This window comes from Gymnoscopelus microlampas (assembly GCF_963454915.1).
Source record: "Gymnoscopelus microlampas genome assembly, chromosome: 15".
NCBI lineage: Eukaryota > Metazoa > Chordata > Actinopteri > Myctophiformes > Myctophidae > Gymnoscopelus > Gymnoscopelus microlampas.
The window spans coordinates 33,975,596-33,999,624 of record NC_139952.1 but is presented as its reverse complement, the minus strand read 5'-3'; the positions used below and the strand labels follow the sequence as shown (position 1 = coordinate 33,999,624).

Here is a 24,029-nt window from a genome sequence, read left to right as displayed (position 1 = left end):
AAATTTTAACTCACCATAAAATCTAACAAACGAGTTGAAAAAAGCACTTTATTCGCCTCTCTCCTCCGCCGGTTACATGTTTTTAAGACATTGCGCAAGAGTTGCGCCCATAGAGATAACATTACTGATTCCCCTACTGGTCAAATGTTGAATTGCATCTTCTAATGCATAATATTATTGAACCGGCTGAGGAGAGAGGCGAATAAAGTGCTTTTTTCAACTCGTTTGTTAGATTTTATGGTGAGTTAAAATTTCAAACATCTGTGATCATTTCAGAATACTTTCACTTTTTGGATCGGATGTGCAGAAAGGGGTAAGAAACATGTAAAGTGGCAAATGTGCGGACATTTTTCAGCCGAACGGCAGAGAACGATATAGGACCTCATCTCGGAGCTACATAGCGGAGGGAGAGGTACTATATGGGGCTATGTTTGCTGCTGCTGCACAGTGCATTAGTCATGGAACACACGACGGCCGTCACGACACGGATGAACTTCAACCTGGTGTTTGCGCTTTCTCCCTTTTTGGCCCGTACATCTACATGAACGTTCACATTTCAAATATAAAAGTGCTTACCCATGGCCACGAATGTTAAAATTATATACGGGCCCTCAGAAGTACACATATCGTCCGTATTGTTCGATAAAAAAGCATTTTAATTTAATCGGTGGCCATTTTCTCCTCATGCTTTCAACTACGCAACCCTATCGGTTGGGAGGTATATTGCACTCTCATACCTTATAACTTTGGGGAAATGGCCACCAATCGGATTAAAATGCTTTTTATTGAACAATACGGAAGATACAGGTGCTTCTGAGGATCCGTACATAATTGTAACATCCATGGCCATGGCGTAAGCACTTTATATTTGAAATCAGAACGTTTATGTAGATGTACGGGACAAAAAGGCAGAAAGTGCAAACACCAGGTTGAAGTTGAAGCTTTAAAGACAAGATCCCGTCGATATCTTGTACACTTATGCCATTATTCATGCAAGGTTGGAGCTATGCTAACGTTATGAAATCAATATATAAATCGAGGGATTATGGTGACTGAGCAAAGTGAGCATAATGCTTTGCGTTGGTTTTCTCACACACAGCAAAAGCATTCTTATCATGTGGTTCGTGGGAAAACCCGGATTGGATCTTCTTGATCACCTGAGTAGGTACTTGAAAACGCTGCCATTCAAAAATGATCAGAATAAAGCAAATAAAAATGACCCGTCCTTTATTCCTAGAGTAACTGTTATGCTATAAACAAAATGCATTTCCTACAATTAAAGCAGTATAGTAGGCCTACATCTTTGATCTTTTCAACATCATATAGAGCCAAGAAAGAGCAATGCTTTACATAATCTGACACGACAGTCAACAACGGTATATAAACAAAGAATACACGGAAAATCTAAAAGGACATCAGTGTGGTAACTGGACATTTTAAGTCCACAAAATGTAGCAGAAACGGTTTACACGTCGTTAGTCTACAATAGATCCACTCCATGTCTTAATGCGCGCAAGAGGAATCGGACACAGGCTGGCGCGGATGAACAGAACAGCTCTACTGTACCGACCGAGGCCACTGGGCAGTGTTGCCAGATTGGATGAGAGAAATAAGCAACCAGGACTATGAAAACAAGCACAACAAAAGAAAAAAATATCTTGGGAAAAAAAATATTCATTTTGTTAAATTTTTACAACACAAATCCCTGGCACAAATGTTTTCAGATGGGGGGGGGGGGGTCTGTGGACAAATACATATTACTATGGGGGTGCTTTCCATGAAAATGTTTGAGAACCATTGGTTCAAACATTAGGAAACAAGGCCAAATAAGCAGCAACTACACTTTAGAAACAAGCCCACGAAAACCGCAACCCGCCGCAACTAACCAATATTTACAAGCAACTTTATTTAAAAAAAAGTCCAAAGTCGCTTATAATAAGCGCACATGGCAACACTGGCCACCACCAAGGGGAACGAACAATAAGGAAGCCGACGGAAAAAAACAAGCAAAAATAATCCAAAGAAAGTAGATCATCTGTGGACGGTGCATTTAGAGATCTGTGTCGATCCAAAACAAAAGATAGATCTGTTAATTTAACCAAATTATTCTGATAATACTGAATAATTCCAATCTGAACGTCGCATTACCGAAAAAATCTAGTACAAGGTCGAAAGAGAGAGAGCGAGAGAGAGAGAGAGAGCAGACGCACAAACACGTCCCTCCAGCTCAGTGCAGCGGTCTCCATTTTAGATCCTCGCCCGGTCGGTGCCTCACGTGTCCTGGACTGTCTTTCTCACATGACCCGCGTGTTTGTCCCCGTGATCAGCACTTCCATCTCTAGTATTTCAGTGTCGCTGAATATCACACATTAAACAAGCAGCAACCTTCATGGATATGCTCGAACAGAGTCTGGACAGCTCGACGAGGTAAGACAGAGAGAGACACTAGGCTGCTGCTGCTGCAATAATGGCTTCCATTCACGGCCTAGTAGACCTAAAGTCACCATGTTGTCTGGTCTATGCGACGTTAATGTTAACACATTAAATGTAGGATAGAATAACTTTGCTTCTTTCTATTTTTCCTCTCAGTCTTGGTACCCGACAGATTATGTGACTGATGGTGTCTTGCGTGATTTGCATACGTATTATATTGCATGCATATAGACTATATTACATATTATATTATTTAGTGCAAATTGTAAGTCTCTTATCATTAGATGCGGTTGTAACGTTAGCATCGGACACTCGGGTCACTTGTATATTATTCGGCAAGGAAATCAGATGCACAGTTAGTTTAAATGTTCACGGTTTGTTTAAATAGGGCATGATTCCATATTTTACAGCTAACGTTACCGCAGAGCTTTTGTTATTTTTTAAACATGTTTTTGCCAAATAAACTAGGATGGGCGTTGCTGGGCAATTTCAATTGTTAACGGTTATAAGGGAACGTTGACAAAAAAAAAAACACCAAAACATGAATGTAACTCTTGTTTAAGGATATTTAAGAGTTTCGGGCGGTAACGTAGCAAAACAATTTCTATTAACGGCGATTGCTGATGATGACTGTGTTACTCTTCAACTCTCACCGCATGGGGGCGCTATTGATTCATGACTAATTCTGAGTTTGCCTGGCACATCTCTGTGAATTCTTAAGATTAATATATTATATTAAGGGTTGTTGTTCTGATCTTCTTTCCAGTCACGAGAAACAGGAAACAGAAGAGGTTGTCCATTTACAGGAAGGTAACAATCAAATTATTTCCATTCCAGCTGGGTAAAGAGAACAGCAGAGCTTACTATGTGACATCTGTTATGTAGACAGATGCCAGGTCAGCTGTAGACCTGGCATCCTATTGTGTATAGCTTCAATGTACAGATTATTGATTTTTTGATATTACACTGTTTACTGTTCTTGGTTTACCTTTGATCCTAGATCACTATTACTATGCATTTGATGTATTACCTCGTGTATTCCTTGCTGTAAATCGCTCTGGATTAAGAGCTTCTGCTAAATGCCTAAATTGTAAATCTCATTGACCCGGTCATCAAATTATTGATTTAGGATTGCGACAAAAACGTCTATAGTACTATATAGTTGTTTACTATTGCACTGTCAATATATTTGTCAAGTAGTTCCTATATTGAGAATGACTTGAGAATGATATTTTAGGTGTTATTATAATTATGCTTACTCTGAGGAGTAGCTTTGAAGAAGCATTAGCTCTGAAATGCGTTTGTTTTATGCCAGTAAAGTTATCCGCAAACTAAGTTTGTCATCCAGAATGTAGTGTATTTCTATATTTACACTTTTGAAATGTGTTCCTCATTTGATGCTTTCAGGAGAGGCTGTGGGAGCACAGACCACAGTGACCATCGCCAATGTACAGCAGGCTGCATTCGGCGACCACAATGTCCAGTACCAGTTCCGTACAGAGAACAGTGGGGGACAGGTCAGTATTTTACATGCATCTGGAGTATATATTTTTTGACACATAAAAAGTGTATAATTCCCCCGACGATGCAAGGTGTTGTGACGGGGCCATAGAGAAAGAATGACTTCATTGGGGGAAAAAAAAGGTTATTAAATATATTGCATCCTGACCTCGTGGTCAAACCGTTTCAAGGCCAGTCCACACCAATGCAACTCCTCAGTTGGTGTGGACTGGCCTTTAAATGTAGAATTATCAAATGTAAAATTTTAATGTGGAACGGTTTATATATGTACAGTATATATATATTTTAAGCTTTCCTCTCCCCAGGTGACCTATCGTGTGGTACAGGTGACTGATGAACAGTTAGAAGCAGCTCAGGACGGAGCAGGGGCTGTCAGCGTGGTTTCTACTGCAGCGTTCACTGGAGCACAACAAGCAGTTGCACAGGTGTGTAACGCATGATTTATACTTCATCATACAATGGTGTCCCATGCCGAAAATGGATGATCTACAAGTTCACAAGTCGCAACGCGATGGCTTCTAAGCTTGTAGATCAACTACTTTCAGTGCGGGACACTGGCCTGCAACAAAGTATAAATCAGGCTTAATGTTGCATAAAAATGTGTTTTCCTCCATGAGTTGATACCTGTACCTACTTTTGATAGCACCACATTGAAAAGTAGAATGACTTTGATGTTATTATAACTCGATATAATTGCACCACTGACCAACTTGAGGCATATGTCGCGATTTGGGAAACAACTTCTCTAATCATTTGACTATTCATAAAAGTGCAAGCGATGAGTTTTTCAGTTCCGTTTTTGATGAATCAATCACACGACTCTTTGCTGTTTCTTCCTCACTCTTCACCAGGCTGTTATTCAGAACCCCTTCAGCAATGGAGGAAGCCCAGGAGGTGAGACCGTGGGAGGAGAGACGCGTTTTGCATATTTTCCTGCTTCCGCGGTCAGCGATGGAACCGCTACTGCTGTCTCAGTGCAGGCCACTGCAGACCCAGCACTTACACAGGCTGGAGGTGAGGGAACACATATTTGTTTGGACAGAGTACAACTTCACATAAATGTCTGTTGATCAGTGATACAGAGAAGATGTATATTTTTTCTCAGGATTTCTGTTTTATGAGGCAGGCATCTCCCATTCATCATTTTAGGGGAAATAACTTTTGTTTACCAGATTCTTTGTTGTCATCTCTCACTGATTATTTTTGTATCTAAAAACATTGACTTACTGGGGTGCCCGCTGGCCTAGCGGTCCAGGCGCATACCACATAAGCTGGTAATCCAGCTAGACAGCGTGTCGCGGGTTCGACTCCCGACCCTGTCGACCTTGGCTGTGTGTCACCCCCCCATCTCTCTCCCCATTTCCTGTCAGCCTACTGTCCTGTCAATAAAGGCATGAAAGCCCCCAAAAATATCTTTAAAAAAAACAAAAAAAACATTGACGTTCTGATTTAGTCAATGATTCAGTCTGATTCCCATGCTTTCTCCCTCTAAATTCAGGCCAGTTTTACGTGATGATGAGCTCCCCTGAGGTACTGCAAACCGGTACCCAACGTACCATTGCACCTCGTACACACACCTACACCACGTGAGTATCCTGTAACTCAGTTTTACAGTTTTAACTCACTCTGTTCAATTCAACATTGGCATAACAGAGTGCCCCTCCATATGGGGTGACAACGCTTCTCACTTCTACATCCCCCACCCTCCCCAATGCCACATTGGATTGGTATATTCCTTACCTCTTGGTTTGGCATGATTGGTTTGTGACTGTGTGTACAATTAATCATAAAAAAGGAACATGATTCAGAAGGTAAAAAAAATGGAGAAAAAAAATCTGTCCCACTTACCTGCCATCCCCAGAGACCTTGGTGAAAGCGAGATGTTGCAGCAAGGCAATACAAACTGGTGAGGAGAACTTTGACATCCCCTACGATGTACCCCCACAACCCCCCCCCCTTTCCCACCACCCTAATCCCATCATGTGTGGTAGAGACAGACAGATAAGTGCTAGGTGGTGTTTGTTTAGTGTTCCTGTGTGTTGATTATAAAGATTCAAAACATTTTTGGGCCATTGTTCCAACCAGTGACCACATTCAATCAACTGGATCTTTTGATTTGAAGCCTCTCAGGGGGTCATTGACCATATTCACACGCTGGCCATTTTGTTCTTACATCATACTCGAAGCGTGGGGGTGGGCACATTCCCACCCTGTGAGTGTGAAGCAAGAGAAAAATGGCTGGCATGTTAATATGAGTAATTACTTGCAGTATGTAGCATGAAAATGTATATTCCCTTCCTTTAGTATAACAATGTCACAGATACAGTAAAATGTATGAAGATGTAAATCTTACATGACCATTTACTGTCTTTTTTAGAAACTTGTGTCTATGTGGACGTTTTTTAAATATTGTTACAGCCTTTATCAGAGGTGCAAAAGTCAATCTCTTCAATATCTTGTTGCTTTACAGGAAAATGGAGGGTCCGCGTGCACCCAGGGATGAGAGACGAAGGGCACAGCACAATGAAGGTATTACTGTATATTCATTCATATAAACCAAACAATGACATTTACAATACATGGTATTTGATGTAACTATCTAGTTTGTTTCTTGTATTAAAACTGATATAGTTATGCATCCACATTTGGATGTGTAATTGTGGAGAGTTCAATTAAATATGAGTTGCTTTGCTTTGTCTCTTTGTAGTGGAGCGACGGAGAAGAGACAAGATCAACAACTGGATTGTCACCCTGTCAAAGATCATCCCTGACTGTAACATAGACAGCAGTAAAACCGGAGCGGTGAGTCAAAAGGTTGACCACGATTTATTTTTTTCTCAGTGTGTGTATGTGTGTGTGTGGGTGTGTGTGTGTGTGTGTGTGTTTTAAGCAGATCCCCTGCTTAAAATGATATTACATTTGTCACGTGTATTTTCTTCTGTTCCTAGTTAAATCATACTACTACTACTTTGCCTTGTAAACCAGTGATTTGTATGAAGGGGTTCTCTTACTTATAAAGACGTAACTGAATGTAATAGAGATGGTCGAAGGAATTGGAGAAAAATCATGAACACTTGATTTTAATGGAGTCATACGTAATTCACTATTCCCTTCTGTTCGATTCCTCAGAGTAAAGGAGGCATCTTGTCCAAGGCCTGTGACTACATCCGGGAGCTTCGTCAAAACAACCAGCGACTGCAGGAGAGTTACAAAGAAGTAGAGAGAGTCCAGGTGGACAATGAGCTGCTTAGACAACAGGTGAACTTCCCTTCAAGCATTAACTGTACTATTCATTTAACACATTGTACTGTTACTTTGCTAAATTAATTGATCAAAAGAAGAATATTAGCTCATAAGTAATGTCTAAAGCTGTCTAGCTCCATTCAAAATGAAAACATCCAATATTTCTATAAGATTCTAAATGTGCAATAAAATAACTGTTCCTCAAATTGTTCCTCAAGTTCTGCTAAATAATGAGTTGTCACTTTCACATTCAGTGTGTATTCTTACCTATTCTTCCTTGTATTTCTGTTTGTTTTTTTTAGATTGAAGAGCTGAAAAACGACAACGCACTGCTCCGAGCGCAGCTACAACAGCACGGTATAGAAATTAATGGAGATGCAACACCACAGTGACATGAGGCTCTGAACTCAAATACACAAACCCACACACCTCACGAAAAACAAACCACAGATACTCTTGCCCACTTGAACAATGCTCGGAAAGAATATTGAGAGGAGAAAATTGCAAGTGCCCTCCACCATGCAGCCTCTCAAAAAACTATAAAGGAACTAAAAGCTGAAATGCTAAGTCTCCTCCAGCTTTCCTCTTCCAAGACTGGACGCTGAAATGAATAACTAAACTGACTTCACCTTCCCACCGCCGTTTAAAGGAAAACAATGTTGATATGCCACCATACTTTCATTTAACTTTCTTTTTAGTTTAAATTATGGTCTTAATATGGAGAATGTTTCTTTTGGAATTTATCCTTTGGCCTACTGTTTATTGTTTTGTTTTTTCCTTTTGCTTTGTTCAACATTTGCTGTGTTTTGAATTACTTTGTTTGACAAGAATGAAAACATCTATTTGTTTTTTTTAATTTATTAGTCTTCAGTGAATATACGGTATATACTGTATATACAGAAAGGAAAAACTGTTGCCTTAGATATTAGTTTAAAAAGTATTCGGCTGAATTTTGTTGCAGGCCTGCATTTTGTTGCAACATATTTTTTCCTCCTAATTATAGGCAAATCAGTTTACCTTCATCCATTGTCATCACTGTTAGTATGGCTAGGTTTGCTGTCAATGGACCGTGTGCATCATTAAACTGACAGCTTTAGGGTTTTCGTTTGCATTTTTGTGTTCTGTAGTGCAGAGCATCTAAACATTGGAAAGATAATATTTCATGAAATGTCATTATCGTGATTTTCTCAGCCAGTCCACGGTTTTGAACCATTAAAGCCTGATTTATCCTCTTTAGTTGTGCGGCAGAATTTGCACACCAAAAATAATGGATCTGCAAGCTCACAAGACGTTGCAACATGACGCGTTGTGGGCTTGTAGATGGGCTATTTTTGGTGTGCGACACCTGTGCAAAACTAAATATTACTCAGGCTTCAGTGAGTCAAACCAACCGAGTCAAAGCCGCTCTCACCACACTATTTTACTTAACTAAAATAATATATTGTTTTGTAATGAAACGTTTCATATTTTCCTCTGTTGCAGTGGAACTCGAAAGCTCTTTAAAAAAAAAAGCATGTGACATTAAAATGTATTGACACCCTGGTCAGATTTTCTAGGAAATGCCTCATGGTGTGTGTTGTTACAGTGGGACTGGCTGGGAGAAATGAATGTTGTTATGTGGGGGACATGCATTATGAACATGGTGCAGTGGCAGTATCATCAACAATGATAACACTTCTCTGGCAATCAAAGTGTAAGGTCTTTGATAGAACTGGCATGTAGGTTTTATTTTTTAGCACAAAGCCTTAATAGAAGCCTGTTGGAGACAGTGGATAACATAGCTCAGGTAATTGGGATAGTACACTGGCAGTGGTTCCCAAACTCAGTGCAGTCTTTTATTGTATGCAGTTATGATATTTGTTTGTGACCCAATTTGGTGCAATGTACAGTATGTGTATCGAAATGAGAATATCTGGTTGACTATGAAAATGTAAATAGTTTTTATTGGGCATTAAATCATGGTACGTTTGTATATCTGCTTATTATAGGTCACTGATTTAATGCACTGAACTGGAATATAAAGCATTTCTGTATTTCAACAGGTTCAGATTATGTCAGGTCTTGGCTTGAAACTAAAACTACAATCCTAAAGTTTTATGTTCGCAGTCTCCCTCCCCCGATGGAGAGTGGTAATTGCAACGATGTTCAAACTACAATAAAGACATCTAGTGTTCAATTCGGTGCGCTGTGTGCTTCAAATAACTATTGACATAATCAACCAGTCGGTGTCCTAGCTGACACCAGAGTCTAACGTTTTTCAATGGAAGAGTAGGGAGACCACTGCCAACCACTGCAGATGTTTGGGTATATTGTATTAACATACTCTAGTACCATACAGATTGGTTAAAATAAAGTTTTATTCATTACAATAAGTCCCAGATTGTAGCTTTAAGCCTGATTTGTGCTTCAGCGACACTGGAAAAAGTGTCATGCATCAAACTTTTCAGGTGAAAATGTTATTTCTGTCAAGCGACACGTCACTTGACGCTAAAGCATAAATCATGCTTTACCAATGGTTGCATTATAGTGGAGACCTGCGGTAGTATTATCATGTAGATACTGTATATGATAATATTCCCTTTTTTTCAATAACTTTAAATGTTTGGGAACCAGTGCTGATGACAATTTTATGGTTAAGACAGGACTGGAGCACAATGTGCTGAGGGACCGGGTATTACAAGGAATATAATTGAGTGATGACATTTTGTAACTGACCACGTTTTGTCTACACTGAAAGCAATCACAGCATGGAATTTTAACCACTGGCATGAATAATTCTGGTAATACAATAAAAACAGTGATGCTTAAACCAAAGTGGTGTTTATTACATTAATAGCCATTTTGCTGGTTTTAATTTTTATTATTATCCAGAGTGACATTATGAATAGGTAATCTTTCAGTGTTTTATTCAATGACACTTATACAGTACCTGATATAAACTTGGTTGTGCACCATGTTGCACACCTAAAATAGACGATCTACAAGCTAACAGCGTGTTGCAACGCAACACATTGTGAGCTTTTAAGTCTGCAAAGGGTGAGGTCACACCCTTTGCAGACTTCAATATATCAATATATCAATATACGTACCAAGTTCAATATGCAAAGGCACTGAGGTGACGTTATCTACATTTATATGCACTCCACCTGAATAGGAAGGCCTGGGCTTTTGTGTGGACTACAGCTCTGAACGGGAGCTCATTATTTCGGAGAGAGGAAATGGATCCTTATCACCTTGGTGAGCAGACCCTAAGACCGGAAGCAAGACTGTCAGTAGGTACACTATGACACAGTTACAGTATGTAATCTCCATGTTGTTTGCACTTCTGACGTCTTGAAACGCCAAATTAGCGCTTTATCAGGCAATATCGTGCACCTGACTCATTCTGTACTATCCTAACAGTTCCTGGTTTCATTTCTTTATTCCCATCCCAATAAAACACTTGAATTAGATGAGTTTGTGTTTCCAGTTTATTTCCCCCCTTGTTTTTTCTGTAAGCATGTGTAAATCCACCTAAATTCATTTCATCCTCCTTGTGGGTCCTTTGTCACATTTACTTTAATAGGATAGGGATATTATAAGTAGTTCACCCAAAAAAATACTTATTTTCTATCAATTACACACCCCTTGAATTCAAGGAGATTTTTTTGTTTTTGTCGCATTCCTGAATTTGATGACCGGGTCATCGGTCAATAGGAGACTCAGTAGGAGACTCTTTGAGACTCTGCCGGTCATCAAATAATTGGCTTAGGAATGTGACAAAAACAAAAAAAAACTCCATGAATTCAAGGCTTCATGGGGTGTGTAATTGATAGCAAATAAGTCATTTTTGGGGTGCATTACTCCTTTAAACATCGAAATCACACAAGATGTACCACACATCATCAAATGCTATTCGGATGTTGGTGGTCTCACTTATATTTCATATTGTGTCAATCTAACACCACTGTGATTTTCATTGCAGTAACTGCATTTATGGATTAAATGCTCACGTTAACCACAGAGTTGTAAACACTAACTGCTTATGTATAAAATGCACATTCACCAAATTCACATTGACTACAATATCTAATACATGATAAACAGAAATTCTGCCTTCTCAGAACAATTCTTAAATGGGTCATCCCTTGAAAACCGTCAAGGTGGCCCTGTTTCCTTGTACTTGTCTGCCTTGGAGGAACCTAAACACAGGCAGCAATGAGCCCGTCCAGACTTCAAGATGTGCAGTTTAACTATAAAGTTCTTGAAGCAGTGATTGAGCCTGCTCCTGACAGCTGCTGAGGAAAAGTAGAAGATAATGGGGTCCAGGCAGGCATTGAAGGTACTGGAAAGCAACGCCACATCCCTCCAAGTCTCACTCTCCTCACGGGCAAACCCCACAACATGGGACACATTGTATGGGCCAAAGCAGACTGCAAACACCAACAGGGTACCGAGGGCCAGACAAATGGCACGAAGCCGCCGCCGCCGGCCGATGTTGGGCAGTCGGGACAGAATGAGGATGAAGTTGACATAGCAGAAGCAACATACCAGGAAAGGGATACAGAAAAGAACCAGGAAGAGCTCTAGACGGACTGGGAGCAGGATTCTGAGCTGGTCGCTATTGAACCTACTGTAGCAGGTTGGCTGATAGGGGAGAGGGGTAGTAGGAGTGTTGTTGCCATTGGCATCACTGCCTTCACCACTGCTACTGCTGCCACAACCATCGGAGTCGCCTTTAATCCACCCTAAGCATGGAACAATGTACACAATGCTGAGATTCAGAGTAGAAACCACCCAAAACAAGATGCAGGCCATCACCGCATAGCGTGGCCTGCGGGCCACAGAGTACCTGAGGGGGTAAGCCACACCCAGATAGCGCTCCACACTCACAGCCGTCAGGAGCAGGGTGCTGTTGTAGATGGTGACATAGAACAGGAAACCGGAGATGGGACACAGGAAGTAGGGTAGGCTCCAGGTCATGTTGTCTGCAGCCTCATTCATTTTGAATGGCAGGAAGGCCAGGAAGATGAGGTCTGAGATGGTGAGGTTGAGAAGGAGAACGTCTATGGGGGTAGGCTTGCGCCGCACCTTGAGGTAGAAAGTGTGAAACGCCAGGATGTTGGCAGGAACCCCCATTAGGAAGGTGACTATGTAGCCAGAGAGCAGCAGACGGCTGCATGCCATGGTGGTTACTTTGTTGTTTGTAGACACCGGCAAGACTTTCATGGAACTTGTCTTTATCAGCTACAGGCGCCGGCAAAGACTTTCATGGAACGCTGCACTACACAGAGGAGAACATTGAAGATCACATCAGTGACTAAAGCCCAGTCCATACGAATGATTTGCAACTGCAACCACTTGCAACTGCAACCACTTGCAACAGAATCCCAAAACTTCAGTGACCTGCAATGGGTCAATTCAGACTGCTGCAACTGGTTGCAAGTTGCAACTCATTGGTGTGGACTGGGATTAAGGGAGAGGTATATTTTTTGCAGGATTACATTTTTCATGTTTTCAGCGAACAAAAAATATCCACATAGGCTCAATTAATAGTCAGAAATGAATGAATTACTGAATTATGTAATGATGAGCAGACTAATGCAAGAAACATATTCACGGATCAAGGTTCATGTAAGAGTAAAGTAAGACATTATTAAACTAATTTATATTACAGACTAATAAAAAAATGACAAGCTTACCTCAGTCAGTGTTGGAAACCAGGCGCTCCATTGTCATGTGGTCATCCTATTGGATCTTCTGAAAGACTGGCAGAATGGACTGTCTTTTGGAAGCACATGTTTGCACATGTTTGATCAAATCAGAACACTCCCCCTTAATTTGCATGTGATACTGAATAACTGCTATCTAGCCCTGATAGTGGAAATTTAATAACCTTCTGCCCCCGTCTTTGTTCTGCAAGCTATTCAAACATCATCTCTCAGCAACGCCACATTCAAGGACAAGTAGTAGGATACAGGAAGTATCCAACAAAGTTGGATTTGAACGTATGACATTGACAGACAGAAGTAAAGACAGATGTTTTATCACATACGGTATCTAATTTGAGATGATATGGGAGTTCTATCACTCTATAGTACCCACCAGAGAGCAGAGTAATATTGATTTGACTCATTTTGCAAATGTCTTAAGGGCTCACATGAAAAAAACAACTCATGCAGTCATGCATGAAAATTAGCTTAAATTAAACCTTTAACGTCACTGTTTTGTTGATGTAAATTGGAATCAAATCAACTATTAGACCCTGGACATTTGTCATTAGCTAATCATAAAGTACTACTTTTACTCTGAATGCACTTAAGACTTCTGGTGATTAGTAGTTTTCTTGCCTACCTATGTTGAATGCACTTATTGTAAGTCGCTTTGGATAAACGCATCTGCTAAATGACTACTGTACTGTACTGTACTGAAACATCATGTTTGTCCTAGTGTTGACAGCATCATTGACACGCCTTAGTCATAACCCTTCCCTCATTGCCCCATGTGTTTGCATACACTACATTCACAACCCCAGATCATTGTCCTCACATGCCCCAGACAGACAGAAAGATGGAGGGAAGCAGAGCATACTAGCATGCCTTCTGGCAGAGATTTGCGCTCTACTTAGCACACCTTTCTAGTTCTGACTGCATTAGCAAGCCAGATGGTCCATGATCTAGTCCACCTTTTTGGGCTGAGCACTTTGTGCACATAAAATACATAAAAACATTTAGCTTCACGCATCGTACCATTAGCTCAGAATGACTGGTAGAGTACCTATGTCCCCTCAGCCCTATGTTCCCTCAAAACTAACACTAACCCCAATCCTAATTCTAAACTGAGAGATAGGGCTGATGGAACATGAGGGCTGATGGAATGACTTAGTTCACAGTAGAAACTTGCAACAGAATATAATGACGACTAAACTTCATTTGTAAATACAACCATCCAGTATAGGTAAATGCTTTGGTTTGGGCTAGTCTAGGTTTGGGCAAACAGCTGAATATTACTCACATCTATACGTACATTCATGTCGTCACCTTCTTAAAATAATGGCCTACAGTTCATCATTTTTGGAGGAAATGTTTCTTTTTGCCTAAATCATGCTTTTCATCACACTGGCCACCTCCGGTAGAATCGCCTACCGGTACATCTCCTTATTGAAAAGACCATGTTCCTGCCCCAGTAGTATAATGGCCTATGTCAAGTGTGTGACCTAGGCCATTTTATGCTGCCTTAGTCAAAGACAATGTGACTTGGGCCAATTTTTGTCAAATTCTTAGGTCAAAACACAAATTGTTATCCTCTTATGTTACATAACTGACAGACAGTGTTATTTGTATGTCAATAGTCATATGTTGTTATAAACTTTTTGGGTGAAATTATTAAGAAATATCATATTGTTTGTTTTGGTTCAGTTCATTCTGTTTTAGTGTGGTTATCCATATCAATTTTAGAATTATTATTTTATTACTGCTGATTAACTCAAATTAAATCTAACACACAATGCAATGTTGTTTAAATAACCTTTTTTTAGGAAAGACATCTCAACACCAAAATAATAATGAATAGCTTCAGAAAACGAATTGACACGAAAGTGGTAGAAATAACATTTCCTTTGCTGTTGCTACTGCATGATCCATAAGGTAATCATATTGCCCATTTGAAAACCGCAAAGTCATATTGTTATGATTGAGAATAACCACTTGTTTGTACTTGCTGAGGCTATTATTATCTTTGACTTTGTTCTAGCCAGACTTAGATACCCAAATTCATTTTAAATGCAAATAATATATTGAGAATAAAAGAACACAATGGCAGATACTGTGTAGCTACTGAGAACGTTTATTTCAGAATCTTCAAAAGAATACTTTTTGTCATTTAAAATATTAAAAAACTTAAGAACTTTGAATTACCTATTAGTACAATATTTTCTTTTTAACCACATGAAACCTAGCGTACTTATTCTGGGGGTGAACGTTCAGCAAAAATAGCAGTTCTACAAGATCACAGTGCGTAAAAACGCAATGCGTTGTTGTGAGCTTTCAGCTTGTAGATCGACTATTTTCTGAAGACAGTTACTGTAGTGCAAAAATAGGAGGGGCCTGGTAGAGCCGTGGGGGACTCCGGTCAACTGATATAGGATTTACACAATTTTCTGATGCTGGCTCATGTTTGTTCAGTGATATCTTAAAATGCTACCTTTTTGTTCACAAACTCAACTCTCAATTTCTGCATTCAAAACAATACCAGTAAGTTGTGTAAATTGTTATCCACAGCAACTGTTGAGGTAACAATTGCCGGCCTAGAATTAGATTTGTGGTCGAAACGGTAAAATTATCTCTCTTTTACAGAAGATTAAGAGCAAAGACAACATTTTGGTTATTTGCCACAATGATAGTGCAGACAAAAGCATGAAACAAACAAGTTCAGCTGCCAGGAACGTGCATATATCATTGCAGAGGCACCGGTAGAATTTCTGGAGAGGAATTGACTAGATGTGACACAGAGCTCTCCACCCCATTCCATCTATCTTAGTACAGAACAAACCAATTTCTCAGAAGGCTCCACACCGCTGTTGGGTCTTCTGAAAAATTCTCCACACATTTCCCCCATTATTACAACCATGGTTACTGGTACTATGCATCAAATGTCATCTTCTGCCATACTGTCCAGGAGTGTGTCATATCTTCTCTCCTTATGGATTTGTCATAACAATTTTTCCTTTTACTTCAGCAGCCTCACTTTTGCCTTACATCTTGACTGACATTGGTCAGATTATCTTCAGGCTGGCTCCGCTCAGATAACGTGGACACTCCCTGGACATTGGCCAGAGCACCCATTGTGTTACATGGACGCCGAAGCCCCTCTATCCTGCCGAACCGGCTCTGTCGCCCGCAGACTCTTACCATGATGCCCTGGGAGGATGCTGGCGACAGCATGAGCATGACCACAGGCTCCAAGAATACGTTGCAGGAGATAGTCAGCATGGCTGCTCTCCTCCACTTGACATTGTCCTGCAACACAACTCCCACCACATGAGAGGCGTTGTAAGGTGCATAGCACACCACAAACACAGCCAGTGTGGACAGAGCCACAGTTAGGACCCTTCTCTTCCCCAAGGCGGGCAAGCAGGAATGCCACACAATAATGACACAGCGCAGGGTGCAGAAGGCCGTCACCAACAGAGGAAGCAGGAACAGCATGATGGCCATCTCAAGGCGCAGAGGCAGCAGTATTTCCAGTTGAGAGGTGTTGAAGTTGTCATAGCAGGCTCCTTCGGAGATGAAGTGGGCCCCTCCCTCGGCCACCAGGCTAATCGCCAGGTGGAGGAATACCAGGGCCCACAGGCCAGCACTGATGTAGCAGGAAATGCGAGCACAGCGATATCGCTTGTAGGTAATTGGAAAGGCGATGCTGAGATAGCGGCCGACTGTCACAACAGTGAGGAACAGGCAGCTCCCATAGAGTGAGGAGAACAGGAAGAAGCTGTAGATCGGGCAGAGGGGCGCAGGCAGCGTCCATTCCTGAAGCACAGTTTCAAAGGCCTTGACGGGTAGCCAGCCAACCAGTGCCAGGTTGGCGAGGCACAAATTGAGGGCATAGACCACGTTAGGGGTGGCGCCTCGCTTGTGGGCCTTGCGTGCATACACAAAGAGCACAAAAATGTTGGCAGGAAGGCCCAGTATGAAAGTGAAGGTGTAAACAGACAGAGCGATGCAGTCGACAGTTATCTTCATCTCATGGGTCATGGACAGCGCTCAACATGTAGGCGGGCGATACATCCAGCTGAAGGCAAACTAGAGAGTTTCCACAGACTTTCTGTGCAGAAGCACTTCAACCACCGTGGATCTGAAGAAATGGTCACTCATACTCATCTTTTCATCTTCCTTCCTCCCCGCTCTATACGAACTGTGTATCGCAGAGGTCATATAAGCTCCAATGAAGAGAACAGGACGCTTTTCTGACGCTGTAAAGAAGATACAGCCGAGCCGAGCACCTACAATATCTCCTTCATGCATACACCAGGGACTGAGATGAACAGGTAACGTAAAGACAGAGAGCTACATCCCTGACACAGGTTACGCCAATGTGGGCAGAAGTTGTGATGGATGTTTGTGGAAACAGGGAAGGGGTGGGGGAGGACACCACTGTGACAAGGCGGCAGATAACGAAACATTTCCACTGATGTGGAAGTAGATGGCATTTAGGAGGCACCAGGCAGCCTTAATTGCCCCCGCAATAGGAGGCAACAGACAGGGAGCATCAGTGGCCTTTAGTGAAATGATTCAGAATAATCCAGCTATTCAGGAAGCACGTGGCCATTCTCTTAAAGCTGGTCCACTCTAAATAAACTGTAGAGTCAGGCAGTAAAGTCATAAAACGTTCAAGTTGATGGGTAGAGGATGGGTCAGGCTTGTAGAGGTAGGACAAAATATTTGTGCCATGAGGGTGCTTCTCGTTTTATAGCGAATGGGCAAGAGCTGGTTTGTGCGTGTGTATGTGTGCGTGTGTGTCGTGTGTGAGAGAGAGAGAGAGATTGAAGAAAATGCTATTATGAGTAAGAAAATAGAGCATAAATTGCTTGTGGCTTGTATGCATTTTCTGCACTCACCAAACCACATGACACTTCATAAAGTAAAAACAAAAACTTTAATTGAAAACAAATTTGCCCCACATTTCAAAAGACAGCTGAAGATTGTAATTTTCAACCAGGATAAATTGTTTCTAAACAATTTTATATGGTCTTGAGTGATATCCAGACCACGAATGCTTCATAAAAATTACTGAAATACAGTTTTATCTAATTTAGTTGGAAATGGACAGTTGAAAAGTGATATTAACCTGTGTTCATTCAGTTTGACCAAAAACCAAATGCTAGTCATCTATTTTTGGTTTATCGTTTTTTGATACACTGCGGAATGCTATTATAAAAAAGACAAAACCATATCGTAAACAGGCCTCCCTATCTCTTATCTTTATAAAGATCTAGTAACTGACAAAAACAAATAAATGTGTAGACATTACAACTCAAATAGGCAGTTAAGGGAGATTTACTATCAAAGGAACCCTGTCCTCCATGTTTACCATGTATTTTGTTTATCTGAACGAAGCGCTGTAAGAGACAAAGTTCACTTCACATTAACCTGTTACATGCAGCAAACAGTCACCACTGATCAAACAATAAGATGGAGGAAAAACAGCATCATTAGTGCTAATGGTCAGACTAATGATGGCAATGAGCAGCCACTGAAGAAAAACAAAGGAGGAGAAAAAAGGGTTTTCAATCACTAAATCTAAATTAATAATTAATTATTACTAAATAATTGAAACATTTTTACTTTTTGTGAATTGAGGTTTATTGAACTGACTCTCATAGCAATATTTCTCATTAGTCGTCTTTTTCACATTCGTATTAACCTAATGCATGAATAGATATGTAAGCAATGATGTTTTTTTAGGGCACATTTTACAGCCTGTAAAACAAGAACCTATTGACCCATTTTGTAAGTTCTTGGGCTACAGGCCTGGGCCGCGGCATGGTGGTCCAGGCACCCTAGGCTGCAAGGCCACACTTTATAGCACCTTTCTAAAACAGGGTTTACAAAGTACTAAACAAAATGTGCTAAAAATAAGGCAGCAAAACAGCATAAGAGATAATAAAACAAAGAAACCAATGGAAAAAAGACAATACAATTACACAACTTTAAAAGAATCACAAAAGGCCAGTCTACAGAAAAGAGAAATATTAAAAGAAGAAACTGCCTCATCTGATCTCAAGTCAGTCATTCCAAAGAGTAATAGAGATATCTTCTGGTTTGGAAAAGCTAAAGTCATTGCATCTTTCAGAGTTAGCATCAACAATGAAGTTGAGGGAGGCATCAGTGCCATGGCTCACAGCATTAAATGGTGTCAAGCCAGTGTATTAAGAGCCAGTAGCTTTAGGTTGCTTCTCCCACTGGAGTTAGTAAGTGGGACAAGAGCCACGGGGGCTGCTGGTTCAGTGAAAGCAGGTAAGGTGAGGCGGCCGCGGGTATTCATGGTACGCTGCTCCAGAGACAGGGCTTCCTGCTTCCGGGACAGATCCTGGGACATGCGAGCATGGTGGAGCTCCAACCTCTGCAGAGAATGCCTATGTGGGGAAGGGGAAGTGAAGGGATTATAATCTTTTGCTGGAGCCACATGAGTCAAGCCTTTCATAGAGACTGATACAAGTCACATCATGAAAACTTGAGGATAATTGATTGATGATCGATAGACTGAATACTTTATTAGTCAGAAATGTAAACACGTGGAACAAGACATAAGGCTAAAAGGATAACACAAAAAAGTCCTGAAGACTTTGACCGATTGCACTGAAAAGATAAGAGCTTATGCATGATTGAGCAACGAGTGGAGAGGTGATGCCCAAGGAAAAGGGAATTCCCACTTTAGTTGACAAAAGACAGGCCAATGCTGTGACTCACTGAGCCTCAGAGAGCTTCTGTTTCAGTGCCTTGATGGTGGTTTCCAGCTGCTTTACTTCGGCAACCAGCCCATGCTGAACCTAGAGAAACACAGGAAGTAAAGCCGGATTTATACTTAGTTGTGTGCCAGTGTCACGCACCAGTTCATGAGCACGTAGATCTATTTTGGGGTTTTAGATCATTCTAGTTAATGTTTTTATTTACTAAATCAAATAAAATAAACTTGTAATACAAAATGATGGGACAAAAACATTGAAAACAAAAAAAGAGCAACAAGCTCAACTCAATTAATAAATAATAAATTGCTTATTCTAAATTAGTCTTATCCTTTGGTAATGAATAAGCGGCACAACAGATTACATTTTGTCAATCTTTCATCACGACAGATGTTTCAGGACCCTTCTTCAGTGTGTGTGGCAAAGGCAAATGTCATTCTAGGTCTGACATTTGCCTTACACACGCTCCACCCAAAACAAAAATCTGTCATGTGGCAATACACTGAGCAAACCTAATCTGTAGTGCCATTTGCTCTTAATTTTTGGATTGTGAAATATTAATAATTGTGAAATTATTAATGAAGTTGAGCTAATTGGTAATTTTATCACATTTCTGGTTCCACCATCTTGAATTGCCCGTTTTATTGATGGTGACAATGGTGTCAACATTGAAAATGAGGGCTAAACCTCAATGTATCTCCTGATATTTAAGGTTGATGATTTTACCTAATTAAAACTTAACATCTAAGGAAAAACACCTGTTGTATTGTATATAACCCTGCAGAGAGAGAGAGAGAGAGAGAGAGAGAGAGAAAAGGGCTGGAGCAGAAATGCATTGAATTGTTTCAGTTTCTCATGATATGACATTATCATGCAGGTCTTGGTGGGCATGGGACTGGGGTTACCTCGTCTCTGCACAGGTCCATGCCAGGTCTCATCGTTCTGTTCTCCAGTCTGGTGTGAGCCAGCTTCAGTGAACCCGTCTTGACCTGGAGGTCCTCATCCAAACCACGGATATCACTCTCCATCTCTGTGATCTCTTCCTGAGTCTGAACCACAGAAAAATAGTCACCTAACCCTGAATACTGATTCCATTTACCAATACCACTAGTGACTGTGCTAGTACCAACAGTAGGAACACAGACAGAGACACTGACACCAAAATCAATTAACACCATCCCTTGCTTCTTATACAAATGCATGCAGTAGGTTGATGCACTGGTCTTGTAATGAAATCAACTCTTGGGAATAAAAGGGGTGAGATCATCCTGCTTGAGGAAAAATACTTCTGCTCAACAATGAGAGAATAGATAGTAGATAGTTATATCTACATACACACAGAGTCACTTGTAGAAGCAGCTTGCACCGCTTAAAAAAAACAAATGACATGAATAACTGACTTTGTTCAATTGCCACTCCAGCTCATCACGGGCCTGGTCTTCGTGGTGAGTACGCTTGCGGAGGGCAAACTCTGTGGCTCTGCGCTGAGTCTCCAGCTCATTCTGCAGCTAAGAAACACAGGAAAGAGAATTCACCCTCACTCAAGGCAGGAGTAAATAGGCCAAGTGTGTCAGACTTAATGGTCCCATAAGTTAACAACAAGTTACCAACCTCTCTGAATTGTCCTTATACATGCCCACCCAGCTGGAATTCCAATCAGCTTGAAGGAAACTACTGAGAAAATAGCATTGCCTCATTGTGTCATCAAACGTACCTGAGCCCTGGTGAGACTCATGTCTTCCCTGATCTGCTGTGAAAGCTGCATGGCTTCCTCAGCCCGAGACACGTTGTACTGGCTGAACTGCAACCACTCCTGTGGGGTGGTGGAACTGCAATACAATGAATTTTTACAGGCTGATATTTTCTTCTTTTGAAGTCTGAAGGCAAAATGGCTGCCATATGAATAGCATCATAGTGTGAGGGTGTGCTATATTATATGGATCCTTCACTTCTGAATAACTTTTTTTGTATCACTTACTCACCCCTGTGGCGCCTTGTAAGTATATCATTTTCAAATAATCTTTTCAATTGGCCCCTCTGGTGGCCATTCCCCTGGTGTCCCCCTGGGGACCTAAGTCCCCACTTTGAAAAACAATTCCAGCTCACCCTGAGGGTATGCGAGTCGGGTTGGTCTTCAGCGAGATCCGAGTTGATTTCACAGTCAGTGAGAGGCATGTCATGTCGATGTCCAGGGCCTCCATCTTGTTTTGGAGATCAGCGGTCAGCTGGTGACGTGCCTCCTGCAGAACACTGGGAGAAAATAAACACAGTTGGAGGACTGCAACATTTGGCGTGCCTGTCAATTCCTACATTTATTTATTTAAATGTAACCTTTATTTAACTGGAGCCTCTTGAAAGGAACCTTTCTGTTTTTAAATGTGGGGATAGCTTGGTAGATGGATCCATAGAAACCCATGCACCAAATATCACGCATGCACACACACACACACAATTTAATGTGGACTGAAAGAGGTATTTTTAAAAATATATATTGTTTTTTTAAATTCCTTGACATTTTTCATCGATTTTCACCTATAATGACATGCCCAAAATAGGGGAGTCAAGTCGAAAGTGGTTAAACAGACAGGAGTTTACTGTGTGGCTCTCACCACAGCTGCTCAAATGCCTTGTCAATGTGCTGCTGGAGAACTTGCTGCACTCTCTCGATCAGGCCCTTCTCTGCTTTCAGCTGCTCCGCCACAGGGTCGGTGACCAGCTCGTAGCCTCGCCGACCCTCCCTCAGGGTCAAGCATTCCACGGTGACCTCCAGAGGCATCACTGTGGCAGCCAGCGCCTGCTCCGTCTGCTCTTTAGACTGTCACAAACAACAATCAAAGTTTGTGAAATAAATGGGATCTTGGGATCCACATGTGAACTGTAATGTGGTAAATTAACAAGGAGGATTTTACTGCGCAGGAGTTGTTCAAATTTCAAACTTTTAGCCATGTGGGCTCACCAGAGTCAATGCCTCCATCTCTTTGTCTACTTCCTGTGCACATGATTCCAAAGCCTCCTTCCAGCGAGCAACATCCCAGATCCTGTCACTCAGCCTGCGACAGGTATCGCTGTCATCCCAGAATGTCTGCAAGAGAAAGATGGTTAGAAAACAACTAAGAAGAGAAAGGAAGGAATAGACATTTTGATGTATGTGCGGAGAAAAGTTACTTAGTGTACACATACAGTATGTGCAATCAGGACTTTACTTACTTTATTTGTTTATTTGGACAGGACAATGCAATGGATGGTCACATGGATGTAAATACACCGGATTTAGCAAAGATGCTAATTTTCATCCGCAGTCCTCACAAAATCCGACTATGTAGGATTGTCAAGATTCAAGACGATTTATTTGTCACTCACTCATACAATTATGTGCAGGGAATGTTCCGCTCTGCAGACTGCTAACAATATAAAACAAAACAAGATAAGAGTATCGAGTGTATAAAATGTGTATCAAGTGTGTAAAGTAGACAATTTGGAATTTTTATTTTCCCTGCATGGGTTACTGAGGTATGGGTATGTAACTAACCAGAGGAACAAATATACAGTATAGGAAAAAGGATATACAGAATATAAAAGGAGAATGAATTAACAACTGTGATATACAGAATACACAGTACATAGGCTATCCACAAGTTTCCTAGGCCTAGGGCATGGTGGGCATCACTTCCTGTCGATTTGATCCCTGATACAGTACCTAGTCTCGGACCCCCTGTTGAAGACAAGGGGTTAGGGCCCTTAGGGGGTCCTCAGAGTTACTACAGGGGGGCTGCCAAATCTTTGTGTGATCGGATAATTATTTTGCATGAACCACTTGAACCCTAGCATCTCTATTCTAGAACTTTAGCCAAAAATAGCATGCAAGCTTGTAGATCTGCACTTTTCGGCAAAGAGGGGGAAAAGAGCAGACTAAGAACAGGGTGATCAGTGGTTAAATGTTTGAAAATACACTGGAAAAGTGTAATCTGCAACACAATGTTATACAATATGTAGTGGGGGTCCCTGCTTCATCTCTCTCTCACATAGGGGGTCCTTGGGCTGAAAAACGTTGAAGACCCCTGATCTAGTCTAGTGGGTTTGCTGCTCACACAATGCAGCATTTGCAGCCTCAACCCACCTTACTGGAGGTTTCATTGCGTAGAGTCCTCCCTTCTTGACGGATCTCGTTGGACACATGCCTCTCATGTTCTGCTGTGGCAGAGAGCTGCTGGTTGTTGCCACACCATTCTGACACATTGTGGCGCAAAGCAGGCTTTGCAGGAATAGTAGACATCCTGCTGCTGGGTTTAATTAGGACAGAGGCAAACAACCATAACATATTTAGCAGGGTGGTGGTTGCTGTAAAAGTGCAAATGAAAGGGCAGTCGGATCGGGCTGACGTCACCTTTGT

General features: G+C 41.3%; 4 protein-coding genes across 5 annotated transcripts; 1 reads left to right on the top strand and 3 right to left on the bottom strand.

Moving 5' to 3' along the window:
- The first annotated feature begins 1,837 nt into the window (after nucleotides 1–1,837).
- usf2 (upstream transcription factor 2, c-fos interacting) lies at nucleotides 1,838–9,169 on the top strand. Of its 2 annotated transcripts, none has more exons than XM_084079562.1 (11): nucleotides 1,838–2,427; nucleotides 3,200–3,243; nucleotides 3,841–3,950; nucleotides 4,260–4,379; nucleotides 4,806–4,968; nucleotides 5,453–5,540; nucleotides 5,816–5,860; nucleotides 6,425–6,483; nucleotides 6,662–6,756; nucleotides 7,084–7,212; nucleotides 7,500–9,169. In XM_084079562.1, exons 1-11 carry the CDS (start codon nucleotides 2,390–2,392, stop codon nucleotides 7,587–7,589), a joined length of 981 nt encoding a protein of 326 aa, XP_083935688.1. In that variant the 5' UTR covers nucleotides 1,838–2,389; the 3' UTR covers nucleotides 7,590–9,169. The 2 variants fall into 2 exon arrangements, with proteins under 2 accessions (XP_083935688.1, XP_083935687.1); XM_084079561.1 differs by having other exon boundaries at nucleotides 1,841–2,427; nucleotides 6,662–6,768.
- A 2,165-nt stretch (nucleotides 9,170–11,334) lies between these two features.
- On the bottom strand, nucleotides 11,335–12,363 carry LOC311061758 (free fatty acid receptor 2-like; the record flags this gene model as incomplete). Its single annotated transcript, XM_084080450.1, has 1 exon — nucleotides 11,335–12,363. The coding sequence occupies one exon, from the start codon at nucleotides 12,361–12,363 to the stop codon at nucleotides 11,335–11,337; it is 1,029 nt and encodes a 342-aa protein (XP_083936576.1).
- Nucleotides 12,364–15,917: 3,554 nt separating this feature from the next.
- On the bottom strand, nucleotides 15,918–16,916 carry LOC311061757 (free fatty acid receptor 3; the record flags this gene model as incomplete). The annotated part of the gene is made up of 1 exon (XM_084080449.1): nucleotides 15,918–16,916. One exon carries the CDS (start codon nucleotides 16,914–16,916, stop codon nucleotides 15,918–15,920), a length of 999 nt encoding a protein of 332 aa, XP_083936575.1.
- Nucleotides 16,917–19,089: 2,173 nt separating this feature from the next.
- tekt2 (tektin 2 (testicular)) lies at nucleotides 19,090–23,912 on the bottom strand (the record flags this gene model as incomplete). Its single annotated transcript, XM_084080448.1, has 9 exons — nucleotides 19,090–19,309; nucleotides 19,644–19,723; nucleotides 20,545–20,688; nucleotides 21,040–21,147; nucleotides 21,354–21,468; nucleotides 21,746–21,889; nucleotides 22,249–22,454; nucleotides 22,596–22,721; nucleotides 23,757–23,912. 9 exons carry the CDS (start codon nucleotides 23,910–23,912, stop codon nucleotides 19,090–19,092), a joined length of 1,299 nt encoding a protein of 432 aa, XP_083936574.1.
- Between the last annotated feature and the right edge of the window lie 117 nt (nucleotides 23,913–24,029).

Bases quoted from the DNA above. Each gene is read 5' to 3' on its own strand.
- usf2 (XM_084079561.1), top strand. From the start codon at position 2,390: ATGGATATGCTCGAACAGAGTCTGGACAGCTCGACGAG. The intron at 6,484-6,661 runs GTATTACTGTAT...GTCTCTTTGTAG, and splicing joins AAGGGCACAGCACAATGAAG to TGGAGCGACGGAGAAGAGAC. The intron at 6,769-7,083 runs GTTGACCACGAT...TCGATTCCTCAG, and splicing joins CCGGAGCGGTGAGTCAAAAG to AGTAAAGGAGGCATCTTGTC.